The 22503-nt window shown below is 35.0% G+C and overlaps 1 protein-coding gene across 2 annotated transcripts in view; it reads left to right on the top strand.

Annotated features, from left to right (window-relative positions):
* Positions 1 to 22503, top strand: part of ASXL3 (ASXL transcriptional regulator 3) — a 178775-nt gene that overhangs the window by 30976 nt on the left and 125296 nt on the right. Inside the window, exon 2 of one of the 2 annotated variants that reach the window (XM_072732136.1) lies at positions 532 to 614. In XM_072732136.1, coding sequence (XP_072588237.1) covers positions 532 to 614 — 83 coding nt within the window. Of the gene's footprint in view, positions 1 to 531; positions 619 to 22503 lie in introns of those variants that run through there. The other variant, XM_072732135.1, reaches the window with a different exon arrangement.

Below are 22503 nucleotides of genomic sequence, written 5' to 3' on the forward strand. Positions count from 1 at the left end.
CATTTTGGCCATGAAGGATTTTTTTTCCTCATTTTTTTTTTTAATACAAAAGAAGTTGATCAAACTAATCCAGTGAGGTTATTTCTAACCAGCACTTTGTTCTCTGCTATTGGTAGTGTCCAGGCTCCATGTTTCCAAAGTCCTGGAAATTTAGAAAACATTTTAGTAGCCTGAAAGTCTGTCTTTACCCATAAAATATTAGCAATTTTAAATAAAATTATATACATTTATTAACTTGGTTTCTTCAGGTTTCATATTACTTTTTTTTTTTTTTTTTGGTGTGTATGCCTTTGTGACATTTTTTTTTTAAATAATGACCCCCAACCCCCATTGAAGAAATTGCCATTAATTTCCAGAAAAGAATTACATTCTCACTTTGGATACCTGAACTGTGTGATGGGATCTTATTTTGACATATCAGCCCCTCCCCCTTTAAAATGTTAAGGAACGATTGCATGATTCACACATATTTTTATTTTGTATGCTTCCATACAATAATCTAGGAATTTTATGTTTATTTTTATTTTTTAGGCATTAGAAAAACACCCCAACTCACCAATGACAGCGAAGCAGATATTGGAAGTTATTCAGAAGGAAGGGTTAAAAGAAACAAGGTCAGTATTCATATTTACATTTTCTATTTTCATTGCCACTAATTGCAAAGCAATAGATGTATCTAGATTTGATACTGTAGTTGATTGTGAAGTAATTACCTGAAAATTCTTTTGTGATTGCCAAATATTTGGATGACCCAATATTTCCTTAGGGCTGCCTGTTGGCTTAATAAATTACATTAGACAGGTTAATATAGAAGGTACTTTGTCAACAAAGAGCTCTGCTATATGAATAAGTCCTTCATTGAAGTTACTACTCTTTCTTTGTGTCTTGTAAAAGGAGATTTTGTTTCTGAAAGTAAAGAGGAACACTTTTATAGGCTTAATAGATAGATCCCAGGATATAAAGATTAGGTCACTGTGATAAAACTCGAAGTGCTGTCATTGAAAATTTAGTCCTCTTATATTTAGAATTCCTCTACTTGGAGGGTCATTAATCAGCTATTGAGTCTTTAAAAAAAATAACAATTTTATTGAGATATTCACATACCATAAAATTCACCCTTTTAAAATGTTTAATTCAGCAGTTTTTAATATATTCACAAAGTTGTGCAGTCAACACCACTATCTCATGTTAGGACATTTTCATCATCCTACATGAAACTCCATCCCCATTCCCTACTCCCTTCTGCCCCTGGTAACCACGATTCAACTTTTTCTGTCTATGGATTTGAGTATTCTGGACATTTCAAATAAATGGAATTATACAGTATGTAGCCTTTTGTATCTGGCTTCTTTCACTTAGCAAAATGTTTTCAAGGTCCATCCATATTGTAGCATGAATCAGTATTTCATTCCTTTTTGTTGCCAAATAATATTCCATTGTACACACACACACTGCATTTTGTTTATCTATGATGATCCTTTATTTAGTAATTAATTTTAGTTTTGGCTTTTGCAGTCGGTTTAGGCCCAAATTGATGGTACTACTCAAGGAGAAAAAATAAGTTTGTTACAAAAGAAACATAGAGTTGTCAAATGAGTATGTAATCATCCATGTTACATAGAGTCAATTATTTTTGCATGAAGTTGTCTACCTACAAGCCATTGAGCATACAATAGTTGCATCTTAGTGAAAATTAAAGCTGATATCCTCCTGGGGTCAACTTTATTAAGAAAAAAATCAGTATTACCTGTAACGTCTTTTACTATAAAGGGTGGGTAACATCAGCTTCTAGTTCTTTAAAATACATCCTTTGCAAGTTTGGTCTGTGAACATCACAATTTAGAGGAGTGTAGGACATCTGGGCTCAAATTTTCATCTCTCTGTTGAGGCTTTTTCTGCCCATTCTGAAGACACAGCCTAAGATAACATTAACTCCACCATTTGGAAGAGTTGCATCTTTAACAAACTGAAGGCTACAGTGGGGAGAGAAGTTGCTGACAGAGCCTAGCAGCTCTGGTAGGGGTGATCCTGTTCTTTGAAGCCAGATGTCAGTGGATGGCGTTAGGGAACAAAATGGAGACACTTGGAAATTAATTTTCTCTTTGCTGCCTGTCAAAAACCCTGAAAATATTTATGCCATTTAGAAAGCACTGAAAATGTTTGTGCAGCAGCCAAAAAAAAAAAAAAAAAGAGGAGGTAAAAATCTAAGGATATGAACTCCTGTTGAATGTGGGCCATGTGCCAGTGGAATCTGCCAACGCAGACATAAAAAGCATCTCCTAGAAGCAGACATTGGAAATTTGTTCATTACGATACTCTCCTCAACAGGAGTGACTATGCTGCCATCAGTTGCTATGTACCTTGAGATATAGAAGTCCTGTACCATGCCTCTGAACAGCATTTTAATTACACTTATTGCCAGAGCATTATTTCATATTTTTCAAAATGCTGGTCTTCCCAGAATGGTATATTATAAAGGGCTTTACGCACATGTAGTTAACAAAACAAAACACAAAACAGCTTCTTTAGAGTAAAGAATTCTGGAATGGGAAAAAAAAAGTAACCTGCTATTTCCCTGAATATAACCCTCCTTTTCTACCCCCTCCTCCCAATTGTGTCCTTCCATAAAGAAAAAAAAATGTTGTTACAAATACTGATGAACCAGTATCGTAATATTGAATGTGCCTGCAAGAATTTACAAGTTGAATAGGAAAGGGAACGGGCAAAGAAAGAGACCATAGTTATATTTAAGTTCTATTCTGTAAAATCTGCTCTGCACTGAAGGTCTTCAAACTACACATTTTACGTTATTTCTTTCTGCTTTCTTTGAATTTTCTCTCTCTTGCCAGCTGAGACCTGTTATTTTATGGCCAGTGTGTCTGTGACCACTCTTAATACCCTTGTTTCCTGGTTTGCTTATTAGAATCGTCTCTAAAATAAAAGTACATGTTTTGAGTGAGTTTTGGGCTTTGGTACCTGTTATGTAATGTCGTTTTAGGGAGCAGATTCTGACATTTATTTTGCCTACTTAATGTACTCTTTTGCTATCTTCCAAGTTCTTAAATGTTCTCCAAATATTTATGGTAGCTCAGTAAACGAAGTGTAACTGCATCTATTTTTCTTAAGTTACATTTAGAAATCCCATCATCATAAGGCCATACATAGCTGTTTAATTTCTAGGTATGTATTTATGATGTGTTTTCCAAGAAATGCGAGTTTAGTATACACCTGATTAAATGGAAGGGAGTGTTTGTGACAGTTACTTAAGGTGACCATGACCTACTAGTGGTTTCTGAGGATGAGAGGTCATGATAGTGGACCTCCCCCAGACAGTCCATCACTGTACCTTTTCTAGAAAACAGAACATTGGTCATCGTCATTCTGAACCTGGATTTAAAGTAATGCCATTTGTTTCAAGTTCCATGGGGCTCCTTCATTCCATGTGCCAGACAGCTCTCCTGTAGTGTTGACCTCATTATCCTGTAATTTTGTCCTTATTTGTCTACCTGTGCCCACCTGTGGGCTCTTTAAGGGCATCTAACACTCCCGACACTCAGCAGATAGTCAATCAATATTTGTTGAGTAAATAATCTTCCTTTTCAAGATGTTAATTTTCCCGTGCTTAGTGATGACTTTAGCTTCCATTTAGGGTTAGAAGCTTCTTTTAAATGTTATATGTTATATTTTTATCCTATTTAATACTCTGTGTGTTTTAATAAAAAAGAACCTAACAGTTTTGTGGGAGCCCTGTTAAATTCATTCGTGCTGATAATCTCTGGCAGATTATATGTGAGCAAGTAAGGTTATTGTGCTGTTGCCTGTTTTAAGACACTGTAAGTGCCTCTGGTTTGAGCTTGTAATTTGTAATAAAAAACACGCCAATAATTTTGGCAAAGCTGATATGAGTATTTGAATGAGTTCAGTATATGTGATATTGTTAATTTATTTGCAATGAAATTCTTGACATGTTATCTTTTCTTTTCAAGTGACATTTTAAATTGCATACTTTTCATGTATACATGATAAAAAGAGGACAGCTTTTCTATATCATGTTCTATGTATCTTTTTCATGTTATTGATGAAATGTGTAGTGTGTGATTAAATTCTGTTTGGAAAAGACAGACTGAAATAAATACTTTCCATGTGGTTTACAAAAAGGTCAGAAGGACATATGATTTTTGTTGAAAAAAATAGCATGGCATGGTTTTCTAGAATTCTTAATGAAAATATATTTGGGAGGTCTTAGTTCCTTCTGTATAACATAGAACATTTTTATCAGTATAATTTTATTCTGGTCCACCTCTATATTTGCTTTACTGAGTATTTCCAAGCTTTTGCTACTTTGTGTTTATGAGTTGTGAACAATTAATAAGACATAGATGTTTGGAATGCTTTTCAGATGATCAGAACCTTACTATCAATGAAATAGCCATATTGCTTGTATAGAGGGGGAAAAATGTGCATATTCCTGTCTGCTGCTTTTGTGGATGGATATTTGATATGCCTGATTGGACTGCTTGACTAAACATTCCCACTTCCTCAGGGAGTTAGGGTGCTACTGTAGAATATGATCTTGTCTGCAGTAATTTTAGTATATGTACTGCCAAAGAGAGCACTTGTCTCCAGTAATCGGAAATATGTTCATAGAAAAAGAGGAGTAACTCAGGTTACCATGTTGGTTTGGATGGCATTTGGGGTTGTCCTAATTCTGCTTTTCTGTTTTTGGTTTGCTTATTCAGAGGTTCTAATTCCTTTACAAAGAGGACTGAGGGATTTTTGATGCCTTAGGATATGTTTTTCTATGCTCATGTAATTTTTAAAGTGATGCTTCCAAAGAAGTATGTGCTCCTATATAGCTACACGTCCAGGGGCAGCAAGGTTAAGGAGTGAGGCTCGCAGCACTTACCTAGTGAGAACAGAACAGCTATTCGTCAGAGAGGGATAATTTCTTATGTGCTGGGCATTATCATTACAAGATACCTATCATTAATGTAGCATGAACCTTGATTTAGTTTTCATATTATTTACGCATAGGCAAATAGTTTGCAAATGGAGGTAAAGCAGTCATAAAATAAAGGCAAAATAAAAATCCAACACACCACACAAGAAACAATAAAAAAAACCCTCTGTTTTGGGGGTAGGGCAATATTTATGAGGTACATTTTTACAAGATTATAGATGCCTTACTTAAAAAAAAATCTGTTAGATTTCATCAACCATTTGCAGAGCAACAGCCTATAATTACATACCACAGTAGGGATATTTGAAAAACTTTATAAACAGTCTCTGTTGTGTTTAGTATTACTTGAAATATGGACATATTTTTTGATTTTGCAATGTGGAACATGCAATTGACAATCCAAGATTTTGCAATTATTCTGGTATCAATGAGAAGTTTTTATTCGCACTCATAATTCTTGGAATAAATTTGTTTTTAGCTACTTGCCTTAGGTTTTGCATGTCTTCTATTTTGCAGTCTGTGTTGTAATGTGCTGAAATTAGGATCTCTACTTCGTACTGTGGTTTATTAAAGATGTTGCATTTTTCTAGGGGGATAAATGTCAGAAAATTCTATTACCATGTATAGTGACAAACAATAAAATTTCTTGGCATTTCTCTTGGTGAGATTTACGTTTCTAATTAGTACTATAGGAGATGATTCTTTCTAGCTGCTGAAATGTTTTGTCTAGAGATAAGAAAGAAACACAAATAATTTCTACTGCAAAATCAATTCTTATCTCTAGACTCCATGTTGGCATCCGTCCTTTCACACTGAAATGGTGGTCTGGTTTGTGCTGAGGCATTTTAGAATTACAGTGTTAACTCACAGTGTCACCCCTGCCATTTGCTAACATCTAATCCTCTCATTGTGTAAATGGTGTGCACAGTCAGCTACTTAGAAGGGGCAAACCAGACAGTGGTGTTATTAAACAGAAACATAGGACAATCTACATTTATTTTTGCGTGTGTATAGTTGTGTGAATGTAAGTGTGTAAGTGAGCCTTGAGAATAACTTACCTCTTCTCTGATATAAAATTTTACTTGTCATCATTACTCAGATTAGAATTCCCAAACATTCATTCTCAGCTCCTTTCTTCAATGCTCCCTTGGCCAGTCTGTTCTTGGGTAGTGTTAGTTCTACTTCCTAAATACATCTTTCTTTCTTTGTATCCCTACTCCTTGCCATTCAATCTTTGCACTTATAATATTTTAATGAGATTAATACAGTATCTTCTTATCTTGTCTCTTTAAACCCAGTCTCCCCCATTTTAAATAATTTTTTTTCTCAAACACACACTACCATTTACAGTAGAATTTCTTAACTGATCATCCACAATATTCCAGAGAATATATTGCACCTAGCAAACTATGAATCAAAAGATGCTGTCCGTTGTATGATTGGTGATAATTAGATGAAATTGGGTACGGTACGATTTTCCTAGTCACATGATACCTAAATAAATATGCATGATATTCTGATAATGTAGGGCTTATGATATAAATAATGAAAACAGACATTATATCTTATAAGGTATTTTGAATTGGCAATCTGATCATTTATATATATTTAGTTCTTCTGAAGAAAATATCACTTAAAATGTCATTCATTGGGACACATAGGTGGCTCAGCGGTTCAGTGTCTGCCTTTGGTTCAGGGCATGATCCCAGGGTCCAGGATCCAGTCCCACATCGGGGTCCTTGCATGGAGCCTGCTTCTCCCTCTGCCTAGGTCTCTGCCTCTCTCTCTTTCGGTGTTTCTCATGAATAAATAAATAAAATCTTTAAAATAAAATGTCATTCATTGGCATTGTGTGTAATTAACTTGCTTTAGATTAAATGGTATAAAACTGGTTAAATAAGAATTCAAAATGTATACATGGATATCACTAATTGTTTAAAAATTACTTCACAGTCTGTCACAAATTAAATATTTATTTATTTATTTATTTATTTATTTATTTATTAAGTTTCAGGTGTACAACATAGCGGCTTGACAGTCTTCTACATTACTCAGTGCTCACCATAAATGCAATCACCATCTGTCACCAAACGTTATTACAATATTATTGACTCTATTCCCTATGCTATACTTGTAATTGATCTCCATGACTTCATTATTTTAAAATAAGAAACTTGTACCTCTTAATCCCATTCTCCTAGTTCATCTAAAAAAATTTTTTTTAACTTTAAGTTACTTTTCTTATTGTGAAAAAGTGATTCAGGGGAATAAGATTATATATTCCCTTGGAAGCATTTCCTGAGTTAAAAAGTAATTATGTGAAACATTACCTTACAAGGTAGAGTTCCAACTCCTAGCTCTACCTAAATCAGATGGGACATCTGCAGCTTTAAAGCTTAAGTAGCCAAGCATCTGTTATTGTAGCCACAGGTAATTACTTGTCTTCCAATGCCACATTTCCCATGTTATCTCTTTGTGATTTGAGAAGGTAGAAGTAGAGCCCCATGAGGAGTTCCTGAACCATGTCACCCTGTCATGTGCTTGCATGCGCATAGTCACATGCGCTTCCAGCAGTCATCACACTGTTCCATAAAAGACTGTAAGATTGGGCTGCCGAAAGGAGAGGTAGCACTTTTCAGAGAGAAAACGCCTCATGCCAAGATAATACATTTGGAACAGACCTCTCCTTTGTTCCCTGACTATAGTCATATTAATAGTGATTGGCTTAGTCTGCTCAGGCTGCCACAACAAAACGCTATATATAGACTGGGTGGCTTAAAGAAGAGAAATGTATTTTTCACAGTTCTATAGGCTTAAAGTCTCAAGTCAAGGTCCAGCAGGGTAGGTTTCTGTGATAGGTCTCTTCTTGGTTTGCAGATGGTCCCCTTTCCACTATGTGCTCACTTGTCCTCTCTGGGTGTGTGTGTGTGTGCAGGGAGAGGGAGGGAGCTCTTCTCCATCTTTTCTTATAAGGACACTACTACTATCGCATCAAGGCCCCATCCTTACTAGACTTCATTCAACATTCATCATTTCCTTAGAGGCCTCATCTCCAACTATAGCCACATTGGGGGCTAGGGCTACACCATATGAATTTTGGGAGCACAAAAATTCAGTTCATCATAGTGATTGAATATGACACTTTAGAGTGCCAGAACTCACACATAACATAAGATTTCTAGAATTTTGAATATCTGATTAATCTTGGAGTGTATTCATAACATTATGCTTAACACTGTATTGTGCTTCTGTTTTTATATACTCCTAATATGTGTTTTCATATGTTATTTTTCACATAAACCAGTAGAATACTTGGCTTAAGTTTTGTGTTCAAATATAATGTGTATATTCATACAATATAAATTGATTTGGCTTTTATTTGAAACCTTTGGTAAAAGTAGCTGTGCTGACTGCATATAGCCCTCAAGGCATCAATATTCACTAAGGAATGCAATTATAGCTATGAAATGGCCATTTCTTAATACATCTTTTTATTCTGTCAAGCTTTCTTTCTCCATTCTTCCAAATAATTGAACAAAAAAAGGTAATTTAGGTGATTTCAGCTTTATCAAGATCTAGGTATAATTTACTCCAGAAATACTGAGCACTCTATAAATATTTCAGTGCAGAAATAGAAGCAGAAATGGATATAAAATTACATTGTATGTGATTCTAAGTATCCTATGCAGATGAAAACCTTTGGGAAGGAATAGGCATTAAACTGGGATGATTTTATTTAATTTTTTTTCTAACTGGTATTATTCTCTTTATCTTTTAATTTCATTGCTTGTGCTCTTAATTGCCACATGCCTATGATTTTAGTTTTGCCTCGTTGTTTTGAACTTGACAACATTATTCAAATGCAAAACAATTGATATGCTGACATGGGGATTTCTATTTATAGTTGATTTGTTTTCAGGAGAATAAAAATTGATGCTTTGTTAAGCCAGGTTTTCCAAAAGCTACCTTGTATAATTCCTAAGAACAAGTCTTAGTTCTTTCAGGACAATTAAGGATTATTTATCCTGCAACTCCTGAGATGCCTAAATGCAGAATCAAATTGATAATCATGGACTGGGATTCTGCCTCAAGTTCAGGTGATGTCTATCAATATTAAAAGAAAAAAAAAAGTTAAAATCTGTTCTAGATGCTGTGCAAGGCTTGTACTCAGGCTCTGCCCAGTTCTCAGTCTGACCAGGTGAGTAGGTGCAGAGCTTTGTCTTGTGATTGGTGGTCAAATTAGAGGACATCAGAGAAAAGAAAATAAAGTTGTGGAGATGTAGGTTTCAGAACATAATGGTAATCAATGAAATACCTACTAAGTTCCTACTCACTGTGCTCACAGTGTTAGATCCTGAGGTTCTGTGAAAACTTTAAGGCCTGTATTCATTCCATTATTAAGCACATGCTATATTATTGAGAGGATAGAGGTTGCTAGATTAATGAATGAATAAAATGTAGTCCCAATTTTTGAAGATTTAACAACACAGTTCTGGACCATTTTTCTGTGTCATTTAATTAGGTCTTTTCATCTCTTCTCTGTGAAGCATGTCTTCAGCCTAGTGCATAATTTTATTTATTTATATACATATAAATATATATTATTATATATTATATATATTATATATATATATATTAGTTTTTAAATTTAGGAATTTCTAATTCTCCCTTGAATTCTTGATAAGATATTTGATATTCTAACATATCAAGAAATATTGTCTTTCCATCACAAATATAAGGCCATTACTGTAAAGAATTTACATATCCATTCATTAATTTGTTTGGCAGAGAGCTGAGATACTATGCTTTATGGAGTATGTCAAGCAAGTTAATGAGTAAGGGCTTGATGGTTAAAAGGATTCCTAATTTTTAAGTCATTTGCTTATATTATATTGCTAAGGACTGTACATGAATTATATTTTTAGAAACATTAAGGTGGGTTGATGATATTTTATTTTCCATTTTACTGATAGGGAAATTGAAGCAGGTGGGGTTAAGTAAGTTGAGACAGCTAACAAGTGGCAAATCATGGATTTGATGTCTGATACGGAACCACTTGCACTGAACCTTTTTAAATATTTGTAGCCTTAATCTAATAAAATTTTGATTAAGGAAGGTATGGGTTATGTGATTCTATTAAGTAAATCACCCCCACCCCCCACCCCAAACATATCCCCTTTAGCAGCTTTTTAGGCTATGTCCAAAGTGAGTATGACTTTGAAGATTTGAGCTTACAGACAACAGCAAGGCATATTTGAATGTACCTTCTTACTGTTTGCTTTAGAAGGTCAATGCTGTGAGGTTAGGAAACATGCCTCAGGTAATGGGAGGACCAAAGACTCCATAGGATTCTCCCCATTTTATTGTTGATATTGGACCTACAGATTGAAGCTTGTTTCTGGGGAGCTTGCAAATTGTGACTAGCCAAAACCTAGTTGCTGACAAGTTGTAGATAATCCGAAAGGGAATTTTAGAGGGTGGCATTGACTCCATTGGTGCAACAACTGAATGAAAATAGATTGGGTTGACTAAACCATCCTTAGATGGGGGTAGGCTAAGTTATTAACATTGTTCTCCTTTTAAGAAGTACATCTAGGGGATGGAAAAGAGGCCCAAGTGAATAAGTGAGTCTGGTTTCAGAAGCCGCATTAGGCCCTTTTGGAGAAATTATCTTACGCAAAGAGTTGACAGATGAATTTTACTGTCCTTAGTAATCTATATCATGACCATTTATCCATCCTTCCTCATCTCATCCATCCATTGTGTTTCTAGCGGAAGATATAAAAATAATATTCTTTCCTTTTTACTTTTATTTTTCATTTTTCAGAACAAAATGAATGTACAGGAATGTAAAATTTCCAAGCAGAGAACATTCTCCTTCAGGCCACTATAGCTAACCTGAATTCATTATTTAGTTCTTTTCTAGCATGTCTGCATGAAATACAGCAATTTGTACAATGATTATTTTTCAATTTCTTGCTTAATTTGTGTTTATTGAAGGTGACCTGCTGGTACTAGATACAGAAAACTGTCATTCATGAAGATGTGTTGGAAGAAGCTGTTGCTAGTGGGAAAGTCTAAATGGCTCCAATCTTAAATTCTGAAGTGTTACGATAAACAGGGATCACTTTGGAATCCCCTTACACCTCCACGCCAAGAAGGAAAGTACTGAATCAGGAATACAGAAAGTACTATTTGGAATTACTTAGAACAGTTTTCACTGCTCAATTATTTTATCCAGCCTTAATATTAGAAATGTTAACTTGATTTTTTAAATTAGGATTTATGTAATATACTATATTTAGATACTACCTTTTGAGCAGCCACCCATAACTTAGTTTTCAAAGTTTTATAAATTAGTTTGGATATTAGATACAATGGTATATATTCTTACTTGTTTTCTCATAAAAAAGAGTGATGAGGAATTGTGAACTAGTATCTGTAGAAACTTGAATAGGAGTAGATAATTATTTTAAATCTAGTCCTTTCCTTACCCAATTTTCGACCACCTGGTCACCCAAGCAATTTCCAGTCTGTCTTAGAAGAGTTTTTTGGGATAGAAGAATAATGGGCTGAACAATTCCTAACAGCTGAAGAATTAGACCCTTTGTTAACATCAGGACTGTTTTACAGAAGAGGCTGTTTGCTGTTTTCATTACTACCCCAACTTTAAGCAATGCTTTTGAGAATTTATTTGAAAGCAAGTTTCCTTAAAAACAGTGCATGCAAAGCAGCCTCTATTATATCAGGTTGCACTCTGAGGTGAAGTTTAACTCAGTGCTATAATATTCTGTTTCTGGGGTAAGGACTTTGCAGATCATAAAGTCTTAAACCTTTATTTTACAGGTCAATAAACTAAGGTGTAGAGGTGATTGGTCCACTATAATAGAACTGGTAAATATTTGACTTATCTTAAAACTTAGATGAGGCTGATCAGTTTTGAATTTAAGAATGTTCAAAAGCCTAGTAGTAAGTGAAGGCAAGACTGTATAATAAAGAAAAGAAGATAAATCTTCTATTCTAAGGTACTATTAGAAGGAACATGTCTTTCAATTGATTTTCCTGAAGTGATGGGTTTTCATTGATCCAGTCACCCCTCCGTTACCTGATTTTATTTGCTTCCAGTAGTACATATTTGTAACACTGTTGGCAGAAGTTAGGGGTGTGAGAGAGATTGTACTGTAATTTATACTTCAACCAGAAATTTAATACTCTCAGATTTGGCCTCAGCAGCTCCTTGTTGCCATCAAGACCTTGCCCAAAGGACTTTGGGAAGAACAGGGGGAGCAGTTGCCATCACCTTATGTCCCTTCCTTCGTGGGCTGATGTAGATAGCCAGTGAGCTCAGTAAAGTATGATGCCTCAGATCATTTTATTAAATATTCTTATTCCAGTTATTCTTTGAAATGCCTGTAATATGAAGTAATATGTGAAGAAAGGGTGAATAGATTTGCCCAGAGACAGGTTGATGCAAACAGGTCATTTGGCAGCCATTCTCCTCTGTTCATCTCTCCCCTCTGGGCTCTTACAGCTTGCTCTGTTTCTTCATTCACACTGTGATGATGTATTTTTGTTTAGTTATTAAATTTTCCTCTGTTCTCAGTAAAAAATGGATAGCAATTAAATATTTAGATGTAATCACAATAAAATTGAGTGGACCAAGAAGTCCAATGGGTAAATTGTCAACTAATGTGAATTTACAGCAAAAATCTACTTTTCACCTATTGATTCTTTTTTCTGGCATTGATAATTTGTTTGACTTATAAATGAATCTCTAGTATATCAGTGTAGTATGGAATATATATAATAATTATTTTATGGATTAAGTGAGGTTAAGCTCAGTATAACTTGAAGCTATCAAATTCTTATGAATTCATGATATGTTGTTTTATTCCTCACTTACAATATGATAATATTGATTTCTGACCATAATTTTGCTACATCAGGATATTCAGGGAATTGGGTCCTTCTGTTTTATTGCTTCATTATCCTTAGGATTTTGTCCTCCTCCTGATGGTCTAACATGGCTTGCCACTGAAACAATGTTCTAAGAAGCAGCAGAAGGGACACATGCAGTCCCTTTATTGAAACCTTCTGAAAGTTAAGTGTTTTCCTCTTGTCATTGGCCAGATACCGAGCTGCACTTAGCTGATTGAGAAGCTGGAGAACATATTCTGCTGCAGGAAATGTATTCCCAGCTAAAATGAAAGAGTCCTAAGTGTAGGGAAAGGTAGTTATTGAGAGAAAACTACCAGCCTCTGCTATGTCTGTTTTTAAATTAAATCTCATTCTTGGACTTGAATAGGTTAAATATGTATTATCATTTTTGACATTTGAAAACATAATTACCTATATACTTGACTTTGTGTAAACATTCTGTGTATGTTCAAGTCTTTCTGACTCTGCTCAGCCTGTAATGACCTTCACCATTTCTTGTCCTCCACAGTTCAATTCCAATGTCCAATACCACTTCCTCAGTAAAGAATTCTTTAATTCTAGCTCTAATTAATTATTTTATCCTTCCTAGTCCATTATAACATAATATGTGTGTTCCTTTGTTGTAGCATCTCATAAACTCTCTCAGATTTTCTCTTGTTATAATAGGACTGCAATTTCCTTAATGGTAGAGTTCATGTCTCATTGATTCGTCTCTTCCCCATGGTGCCCTTCATGTAATAGGCTCATGATATTTTCTGATTGAGTGGATGGGAATTTTAATTCTCTCTTTCTGCTTCTAACATAATGTGTTATCCTGGATAAGTCACTCAGTCTTTTTTTATCTTTCCAGTAAAATGGGGGGAAATTGCATCTCTTTATCTGCATCATAAGACTGCTATGGAAATAATATAATTTGGGAAATGTGCTGTCAATTGGAAGATACTTGACTAATGAGATTTCACTGCTTTCTGCCTTGTTAGGAATTTGGGGAAATTAATCAAGATTAAATGGGTTTCAAGTCAAATTTGTATTCTAAGGTATTTTTCAGTGGTGTTTGGAACACTGGTGCCAAAAGATGATTTCAATAAGTATGTAATGTTATTTAATACCTAAACTTTTATCTAAAATTTCATAAGGGATTTGAAATTGTTCTTTTTTTTTTTTTAAGATTTTATTTATTTGAGAAAGAGAGCATGAGCAGGGGGAGGGGCCGTGGGAGAAGCAGACTCCCCACTGAGCAGGGAACCTGACATGGGCTTGATCCCAGGATGCTGGGATCATGACCTGATCTGAAGGCAGACACTTAACTGACTGAGCCACCCAGGAGCCCCAGTTTATGTTATTAATTCAGATGCAGTGATAAGATTGAAAGCCATTATAACCTAATTAAGCAGATTCTGAGTTTTAGGGATTTTTTAAAAGATTTTATTTGTTTATTTGACAGAGAAAGAGCACAAACAGGGGGAGTGTCACATAGAGGGAGAGTGAGAAGCAGGCTCCTCACTGAGCAGGGAGCCCACTGCGGGGCTCATGACCTGATCCCCTGGGATTGTGACCTGAGCCGAAGGCAAACACTTAACTGACTGAGCCACCCAGGTGCCCCTGAGTTGTTTTTGTTTAAGGTTTATTTATTTAGTTTTAGAGAGTGTGTAGGCATGCAAGTGGGGGGGGGGGGGGGTGGGTGCAGAAGGAGAGAATCTCAAGCAGATTCCCTGCTGAGTGCAGAGCCAGATCTCAAGACTCTGAGATCATGATCTGAGCGAAAATCAAGAGTTGGGTGTTTAACTGACCCATCCTGGTGCTCTGATCCTGAGTTGTTTTTTATATGTCTGCCAATGACCAGTGTTGGAACTCTGGTATCAGGGATTTTCCTAATTTACAATATACCAACAAGTTAATAATTTTTCATTAAATGAGATGCCTTTTTGGGAGTCCTATTTGTAACTGAGAAACTATTCCCCTAGCTAGCTTTCACATTTGGGCCACTTCAGCCTTTAAAAAAAAAAGATTGTTAAGATTTATTAGAGAGAGAGAGAGCACATTTGAGTGTGTGCCGGGGGGAAGGGCAGAGGTGAGGAGAGAGAGAGACTCAAGCTAACTTCGGGGCTGAGCTTGACAGGAGACTCAATCTCAAGACCCCGAGATTACTACCTGAGCTGAAATCAATAGTTGATGCTTAACTGACTGAGCCACCCAGACACCCCTGGTTCACTTTAGTCTTTTGAATGAATATCAATATGATATTTCCTGCTTTCGCACCCTCCAGACTTCTATGTGTTAACATGTAGTGCCGTAACAGTACCTCCTGCTAATTATATAATTAGTATTTTAGGGGGGGGAATGTGTCTCAGAGTCCTGTGTATTTGTATTATCATCCAAATTCTGTTTGATACTTGATTATGAAGCTTCAAGGACAAAATGAAATTTTGAAGAATAGACTTTAATGAAAAAAACACTTTGCTATTTCTGAGGAGGTCTTCATTTAGACATGTAGGAAATGAATAATTATTTGGAAATCTATGTCATTATTTGTGTGCTTCTGTCATTAAGGTTCTCACAGTTTTGGCTTGTTTAATATGTATTAAATGTTCGTAGTATACTGAGAGTTTTCCATTATACTAAAATGGAAATGCTGTCTATTACACTAAATATAGGACAGAATATATTTTACTTTTGAGTAGTGATCTGATTTCCAAGATTCTACTAAATTACATATATGCTAATGCTTAGCTTCTGTTGATTATTACCATTACTGCTATCCTGCTACCTGTTTATCATTTAAGATGCAAATTGTCATCTCCCCTGGGCAACTTTCCCTGTGATTCCCAGGCAGAAATATGGTTCCTTTTTTTATATTTCAAGGGAGGTTTTAAATGAATCTTTATCACAGTTCTTTTTGTTTATATGTCTTTTTTCCATCTAAACTATGAATTGCAAGATAGCTAGCAGCCCATCTGACTCATGTTTGTATATCCTGTATAGTCCCTAGATCATAGTAGGTATCTCAGCAAATGTTTATTTCATTGAACATATATCACTTACAGACATCTTTAGCCAACATATATATAAGGGATGGTTTGAGAAGACTCTTATACTTACTGTAATTGGTCAGACCCTCAGGTTGTGCAACAGAGGGTCAATATGTCAAACAAGGGGACTTAACATTTTAGGAGGAAAAGCATTATATATTGCTAAGCACCAAATGGACAGTAAGTTTTAGCTATCAACCACGTGGTCTATCTCTTTTGGTATAGTATTTTTTAAGTCCTTTGCCTAGGTGACCCATTTAGTTTTTACATTTTCCTTATGAGAGCAATGTCACTTTTTATGAGATGCAGTGAAGTTAGTGGAAAGTGTCCAGAAAAAAACCGTAATGAGTATTATGTTTGATACAAATCTCAGGTCCTAACCTAATAGATTTCTGCGTATTTAATATCAGTAGAATAGTTGACTTGGGAGCCAAAGTATATATTCAGTAGGTAGAGGAGGCAGTATACTGGACGGACATTGCTGAGATTTTTCATTTTAATACAGACTGTAGCTAACAAGGATGGGATGAGTCTGGCCAGTAGAGCAACTGAAATGGAGATTAAAAGACAGAATTCTATTAATTTTAAATGGAAGTATATATGACAAGCAGTCAGATAGCCATTTGCTTAATGCAAATAATAATTTAGGGTAAGTACATAGAAAATAATGCTCCAGTGCTTTAACCCATTTAATTTTATTTTAGGCATTCTGGAAATAGAGAAACAGTTAAATTTTGTGCGGGGATTGGAAATTTTAGTTTTCAGTATTAGTTTAGGAGAAGGGGCAGCAAAAAAGGAAATATGTAATCTTTAATATTATAATAAAGGTTTCAAGAAGATAAAAATAGTGCATTTGCTGGTTTAGCTTTGAAAACTACATAATGTCTGTCTCTTTGTTTCTTAAAAGCCTATTCATTAAGCAGTGAGAGGGAAAATTAACATTTTAAATAAGTTGGTTTGTTCTTGTTCTTTAACATATAATAGCTCTTGGGGCTCCATTGATCTCTCCCCCACCCCACCCCCCACCATTTGAAGTTGATATCCATTCAAAGGTTTCTGGTTCTGTCTGTATGATGAGCAAGTAGAGGGTTCCTTGATCTGTAGAGATTCTGATAATGCAGTCAAGGCAATGGTAGCCAGGATTATCAAAGTGGCATCCACATAGTGGGATTCAGGAGGAAGAAGGCACATGTTTGGTAATATGAAACAGAGCTTCAAGAGTTAATCTGGCATTGCTTCCTCATCTCCTGAAAAAGCCAAGGTGTTGTGTTTTGTTTTGTTGTTTTTTAAACAACAGAATAGTTTGATCCTGTGTATCAAGTTTAGAAGATTAGCCTTGGAAACCAATATTGTGTTTTCTCTCTTCCCTTCAGGACAGAGTATATTCCATTTGGGACCACCTCAACTACCTTACCAGGCAGCACCAGGTCTTCATATGCTTTCAGTTTACCTTCTACTATGAAAAGCATCTTTCCTTGAATGTTCATATTTCACCTTGAGAAGGCAATATATCTATATCTATATCTATATATCTATATCTATATCTATAGGATGGATTAAGCAGCTGTAAATAAATATGACATAGTAGAAGAGTGGTTTGTGGGAGTTTTACTATATATACACATATATAATATTTTCCAGTCTGGTTTCAGACCCCGGCATGGCTTGGAGACAGCGTTGGTGTGTATGAAGGATCTTCCTCGAATGAAGGATTTGGGACAACTTTCCATGATGATTATATTAGAGCCTCAGCTGCTTTCGTGTTGGTCATGAGGTGATGCTGAACCGAATGCTTGAACTAGCAGGAGTGGCTGGGATTGCATTGGAGTGGTTCCGTTCATTCCTTCCGGGTAGGTACCAGCTAGGGACGGGTGAAAATGGACATTGAGGGTCTTCCTGTGTGGAACCGCGTAGTTGTCACTCATTCCCCTGTTCATGTTTGGTGGGTTTGAGAAGACAACTGGACACCTGGAGGCCAGGCAGTGTGATTTGAATGACTGTGTAGAAGGATATGAGGGTGATTCCCAGATGGATGTCGCTCACATACGTTATTTCTGTTTTGTCAGTGTGACAGTGCAGACTAGAATCGAAACTGAGAAGTGTGACTTGTTGGAAAGGGAAAATTCGGGAGGCCCTGGTGTGCTTTCTAATTCCTCTGAGTTACAGTTTGTGTAAACTGTGGCCATATTTTGACTACCAATTTATCTATACATGCAAATCCTACTGCAATGTTAGAAATGTTTTATTTTCCTTTTTGTTATATATCTGAGCCTTCTTCCCTGTGAACATTGACTGCATCTCAATGATCTTTCTTGTTAAAGCTGTAGTCTGCTTGTTCACCCTTTTGCTTGGGGCTCTTTTAAGTGAAGTAGCCTGACCATGTTAATAAATATTCTTGAGGGTGATGGCTGATTTTTCCCAGTAAATGTTTTGCTTTATCTTCACTGAGAGCACTTCATTTTTCTAACCCTGTTTTACTAAGAATCAAATTGGGTTGTACTTTGAAGGAGTTTTGCAGCATAAATACTGTCTCTCTCTCTCTCTCTCTCCTTAAACTCCTTAGGCATTTTAAGTTTTTACAGAGAATATGCTAGTTTCTTTAATTTTGAACATGTTCTTTAGAAAGTTGGTGCCTTTTCTTGGCTATTATTTATTTATGAAATGTTATTTCAGTTATTTTCCTTTAGAGTAATGAAAAGCTTGCTGAGTGTTGAACATGGAGGAAGTTTATTAGGCCTAATATTAGAATACAGGTAAAGAACTGCAAAGAAGAAACACGGATGTACGTATCTGTAAATATCATTAGAACTGTCTGTTGAATGTCATTTTGGCAAAAGGGCAGGAAACTAACATTTATGCAGTAACTGATCAGTGTCAGGCACTGAGCCAAGCAGTTTCTATTTTTTAGTTCATTTAATCCACACAGTAACATTGAGAAATAGGTGCTGTTTCTTCATTTTACAGATGAGGAAATTGATTCTGAGAGAAGTTCGGTATTTTGCCTTACTTCACAGTTATAGGTGGAAGATCTGGCATTTGAGTCTGAGTTTGCTGATTCCAAAGCTCAGTCTTTCCATCACAGTCAAATGTTAAGCCACAGGCAAATGTTAGACTTGAGGTGGGGGTCGCAAAGAGGGGGAAAAAAAAAGAAGAAAAAGAATGCCTATCAGAAGGCATGAGCAAACCAAGGAGGAAATGAAAGACAGGAATGTACTAGCATAGTGATTGTTTTGAAAATTTCTAGAATTTTCTTAAAACTCAGTTTAATAAGCCAGGTGACAAGATGAGCGATATTAGGATTATCAAATGTTTGTCACTTATGGGATACATAGGTTTAGAGTTTTGCAATTTATCTTTTCAGACATTTGTCTAGAATTCTCTCTTTTGAAAATGAAGTAGCAATACCCACATTGGATCCTAGAAAACCATAAGAATCAAGTGCATGGAGGTCAATCAGATACTGATTATCTGAGAAAAGGCAGCATTTGAAGACCAATTCTAGGTGTTTTCTGTTTATAAATGCTTTTTGTTTGTTTTTTTTTAATGTATCTACAAAACTTTATATGAAACCTCAGCTTACCATTGCCTTTCATGTGTAATATGGTGCTTATGACTGAAGATGTGAATTTTTGTTTCCTGCTTAAATAGTAATATATCTGGATTTCAGTAAATACTTGTTTTCATCTTTAAATGAAGTTTGAATATTATCAGTGTTTCTTTTCATATTGATGGGCGCTTACTCCTACTATCACACAATAGATTTATTTTAGGCATAGCCAGAGAGAACATTGTTTTTGTGTTTATAAACTGACATTTGGCAATAGAAAAATACAGAGTCATATATTAAAGTTGTTATTCTTACTCTAACATGATAAACTGTTATTAATTATGTTAATGGTACCTTATGAAATACACCCCCCAAAGGAGGTAAAGCTCTTTAACTGTGATGATTTTCAATTTCAGTGATATGTTTTATCTACTAACAGCTCATGAAGTAACAGTCATAATTGAATTCACCACCTTAAGATTTCCTGACTTAGCTTAAGTGAAATATTGATTTCATGGAATTAGGTGGCAGGTGCATCGAGGAACTATTTCCTGAAAGCTTTAAGTGGCTATATAAAACCTCAAGAATATTAATTCAGGTTAAATGAGTGGGTTGGAGTCGTGCTTACTTCATATGTTTGCCAAATGGCCAGAAGCCATATCTCAAGTTTTGTTTTTTGAAACATAGAAAAATGAAGGAAGGCACAAGGATATTTCCCTTATTGTTACATAAACATAGATAGTTCTCTGTAATTCTAGCAATTGCTTAATCAGTTACCCTTTAGTTAGTTGATTAAGTAGAGGTCCAGGTTGAAAATAATTGTTCTTGAATTATTATCGTGGCTCATCAATTCTCTTCCTTTCCACTCGGATTACATTTACATATTTTTCTCCCTTTTTGTTACTGGAGTTGTTGTCTGGAGGGTCTCTGTGTGCCTGGCTGGAACATTGATATTGCTGTAAAATAATGTACAGGAAATCTTTTGTCTAAAGATAAATTTCTCCCCATGGGTCATCAAAATGCGCATTTTTTCCTAAAGAAGATGTTTATTTCTATAAAACAGAGGTAACACATATATAACATATTAGTAACATTACTTTTGGAATTTATTAATATGTATGTGTGTATAATTTTGTAGTTTTCCAAAACCATTAGCCTGAAACAGTATTGTTTTTTCTCTTTTTACATTTGCATTGATCCTGGGCATTCTTATCTTTATCTTACTGGATTTTTTTCTGTATGGAAGAGTATTAAAATGGCTAACTGTAGGAGACATAGCATTTCTGCAATCCCTGCTCCTAACTTATGCCTCTCATGAATTATATTTTCCTGAGGGTGAAATTAAAACAAGAACTAGATGTATTAAATTTCTTTTAGGCCTACTGCCAGATTCTTAGATGTATTTTTAAGTGTCAAATACTAAGTTTGGGGAAGAGAAGGATTCTTTAATTCACTAGTCTTTGTATTTACTCTTCCATTCTCAAAGCATATTGTTTCCATAATAGATCTTGCTTAGAAGTTAGGCCCTTTGTAAAGTTTGTTTTTACTCTGTAATTCAATCTGAATTTTGTAGATGTATTTCATGCCGTCCCAAAAAACAATGATGTTTGTGTTTCATAAAACTTCTGATTTAAAGCAGAAAGCTATGTTTACTAAATATATTTCTACTGTAATACTTCTAATTAAAGCAGATGACTACCACTGAACAAATTACCTTAAAAATATAAGTGGATAAAGAAAGAGGAAGAGGAGGAGGAAGGAGGAGAAAACACAACTAAGTTAAATTGACATTTGTTCTTTTTGTGTGAATGCCAATCTTAACAGGAGTGGTTGGTGCAGTTAAATTTAGACATTTCCTTTATCAAACATTTAAAGGTAAAAATTTCCCTGTCGCCAGCAAAACTCTGAATTCTTTTGACATTCTGCTGATCAAGGAATTTCTGATGAGCAGTACCAGATTCTTCTGCAGAGAAGTAGGGGCATGAATCAGAAATGGGCAAGGAAACTATTCTTTCTGAACCATAGAAAACCATTGAAAATGATAAATGTTTATTGAACATGTAATGTGTTGTGTTTTATATTGAGAAAGATATGTACATGATTGAAAACTTATATTTGAAAAGTCATACCATTGGGAAAAAATGAGAAAAATTCAAACCCAACATTTGAATCTACCCTTGATAGGGAAGTGACTTTTAACTGTTAAAAGCTATAAAACAAAGTTCAGAGGAAATAATTGACATAATTAACTACTGAAATTTTTATGTGTCTGCATATCAAAATATATTAAATAAGTAAACATTTTTAGTTAATATGCTGGAGGTATTATATAAAAAGATTATGAAAACAATTAATAAAATAAGTAATGACCTTAGAGCATCATGGTCAAAGGACATGAACAGAAGAGCTCCAATGTATAAAACTAAGGAATAAGTAAGTACGTGGGTAAGCATTTGATCTTATTAATAATCATAGAAATGCAAGGTAAAGTAACCATTGGAGATAGTTTCTTAGTTTTCCTAATAAATCAATCCATGCACTTCACTTTGACTCCAAATGATACTTCCTGCTATGTAATTATCAGTGAGAATATAAACCAAAATAACTCATTTGAAAAGCCAATTGGCATTATTTGCGAAAAGTCATTACATAATTTATATATCCTGAGTTAATAATGCCACTTTTGCAAGTTTATCTTAAAATATTCCTAAATATAAGAAAAATACTGTATGTGCTAAGGTATTCATATTAATGCTATTTCAATTATAAAGGACATAATTTAAATGCTTACCAGTGAGTGGTATGGTGCTTCTCAAAGTTGGCTGCAAATTAGAATTATTTGGAAAGATGCAAGAAAATGCATGCTCTTCGGGCCCCATCTGGAGATTTGGAGTTGCCTAAAGATTTACATTTTAAAAAGTCTCCTGAAAATTCTAATATATAGACAGATTGAAAACCATGGACTTGAAATAAGTTGATAGAATATTTTTAACCATTTGATATCTTTCTCATGGCTTTATAATATGGAG

This window comes from Vulpes vulpes, chromosome 13, assembly GCF_048418805.1.
Source record: "Vulpes vulpes isolate BD-2025 chromosome 13, VulVul3, whole genome shotgun sequence".
Classification (NCBI taxonomy): Eukaryota; Metazoa; Chordata; class Mammalia; order Carnivora; family Canidae; genus Vulpes; species Vulpes vulpes.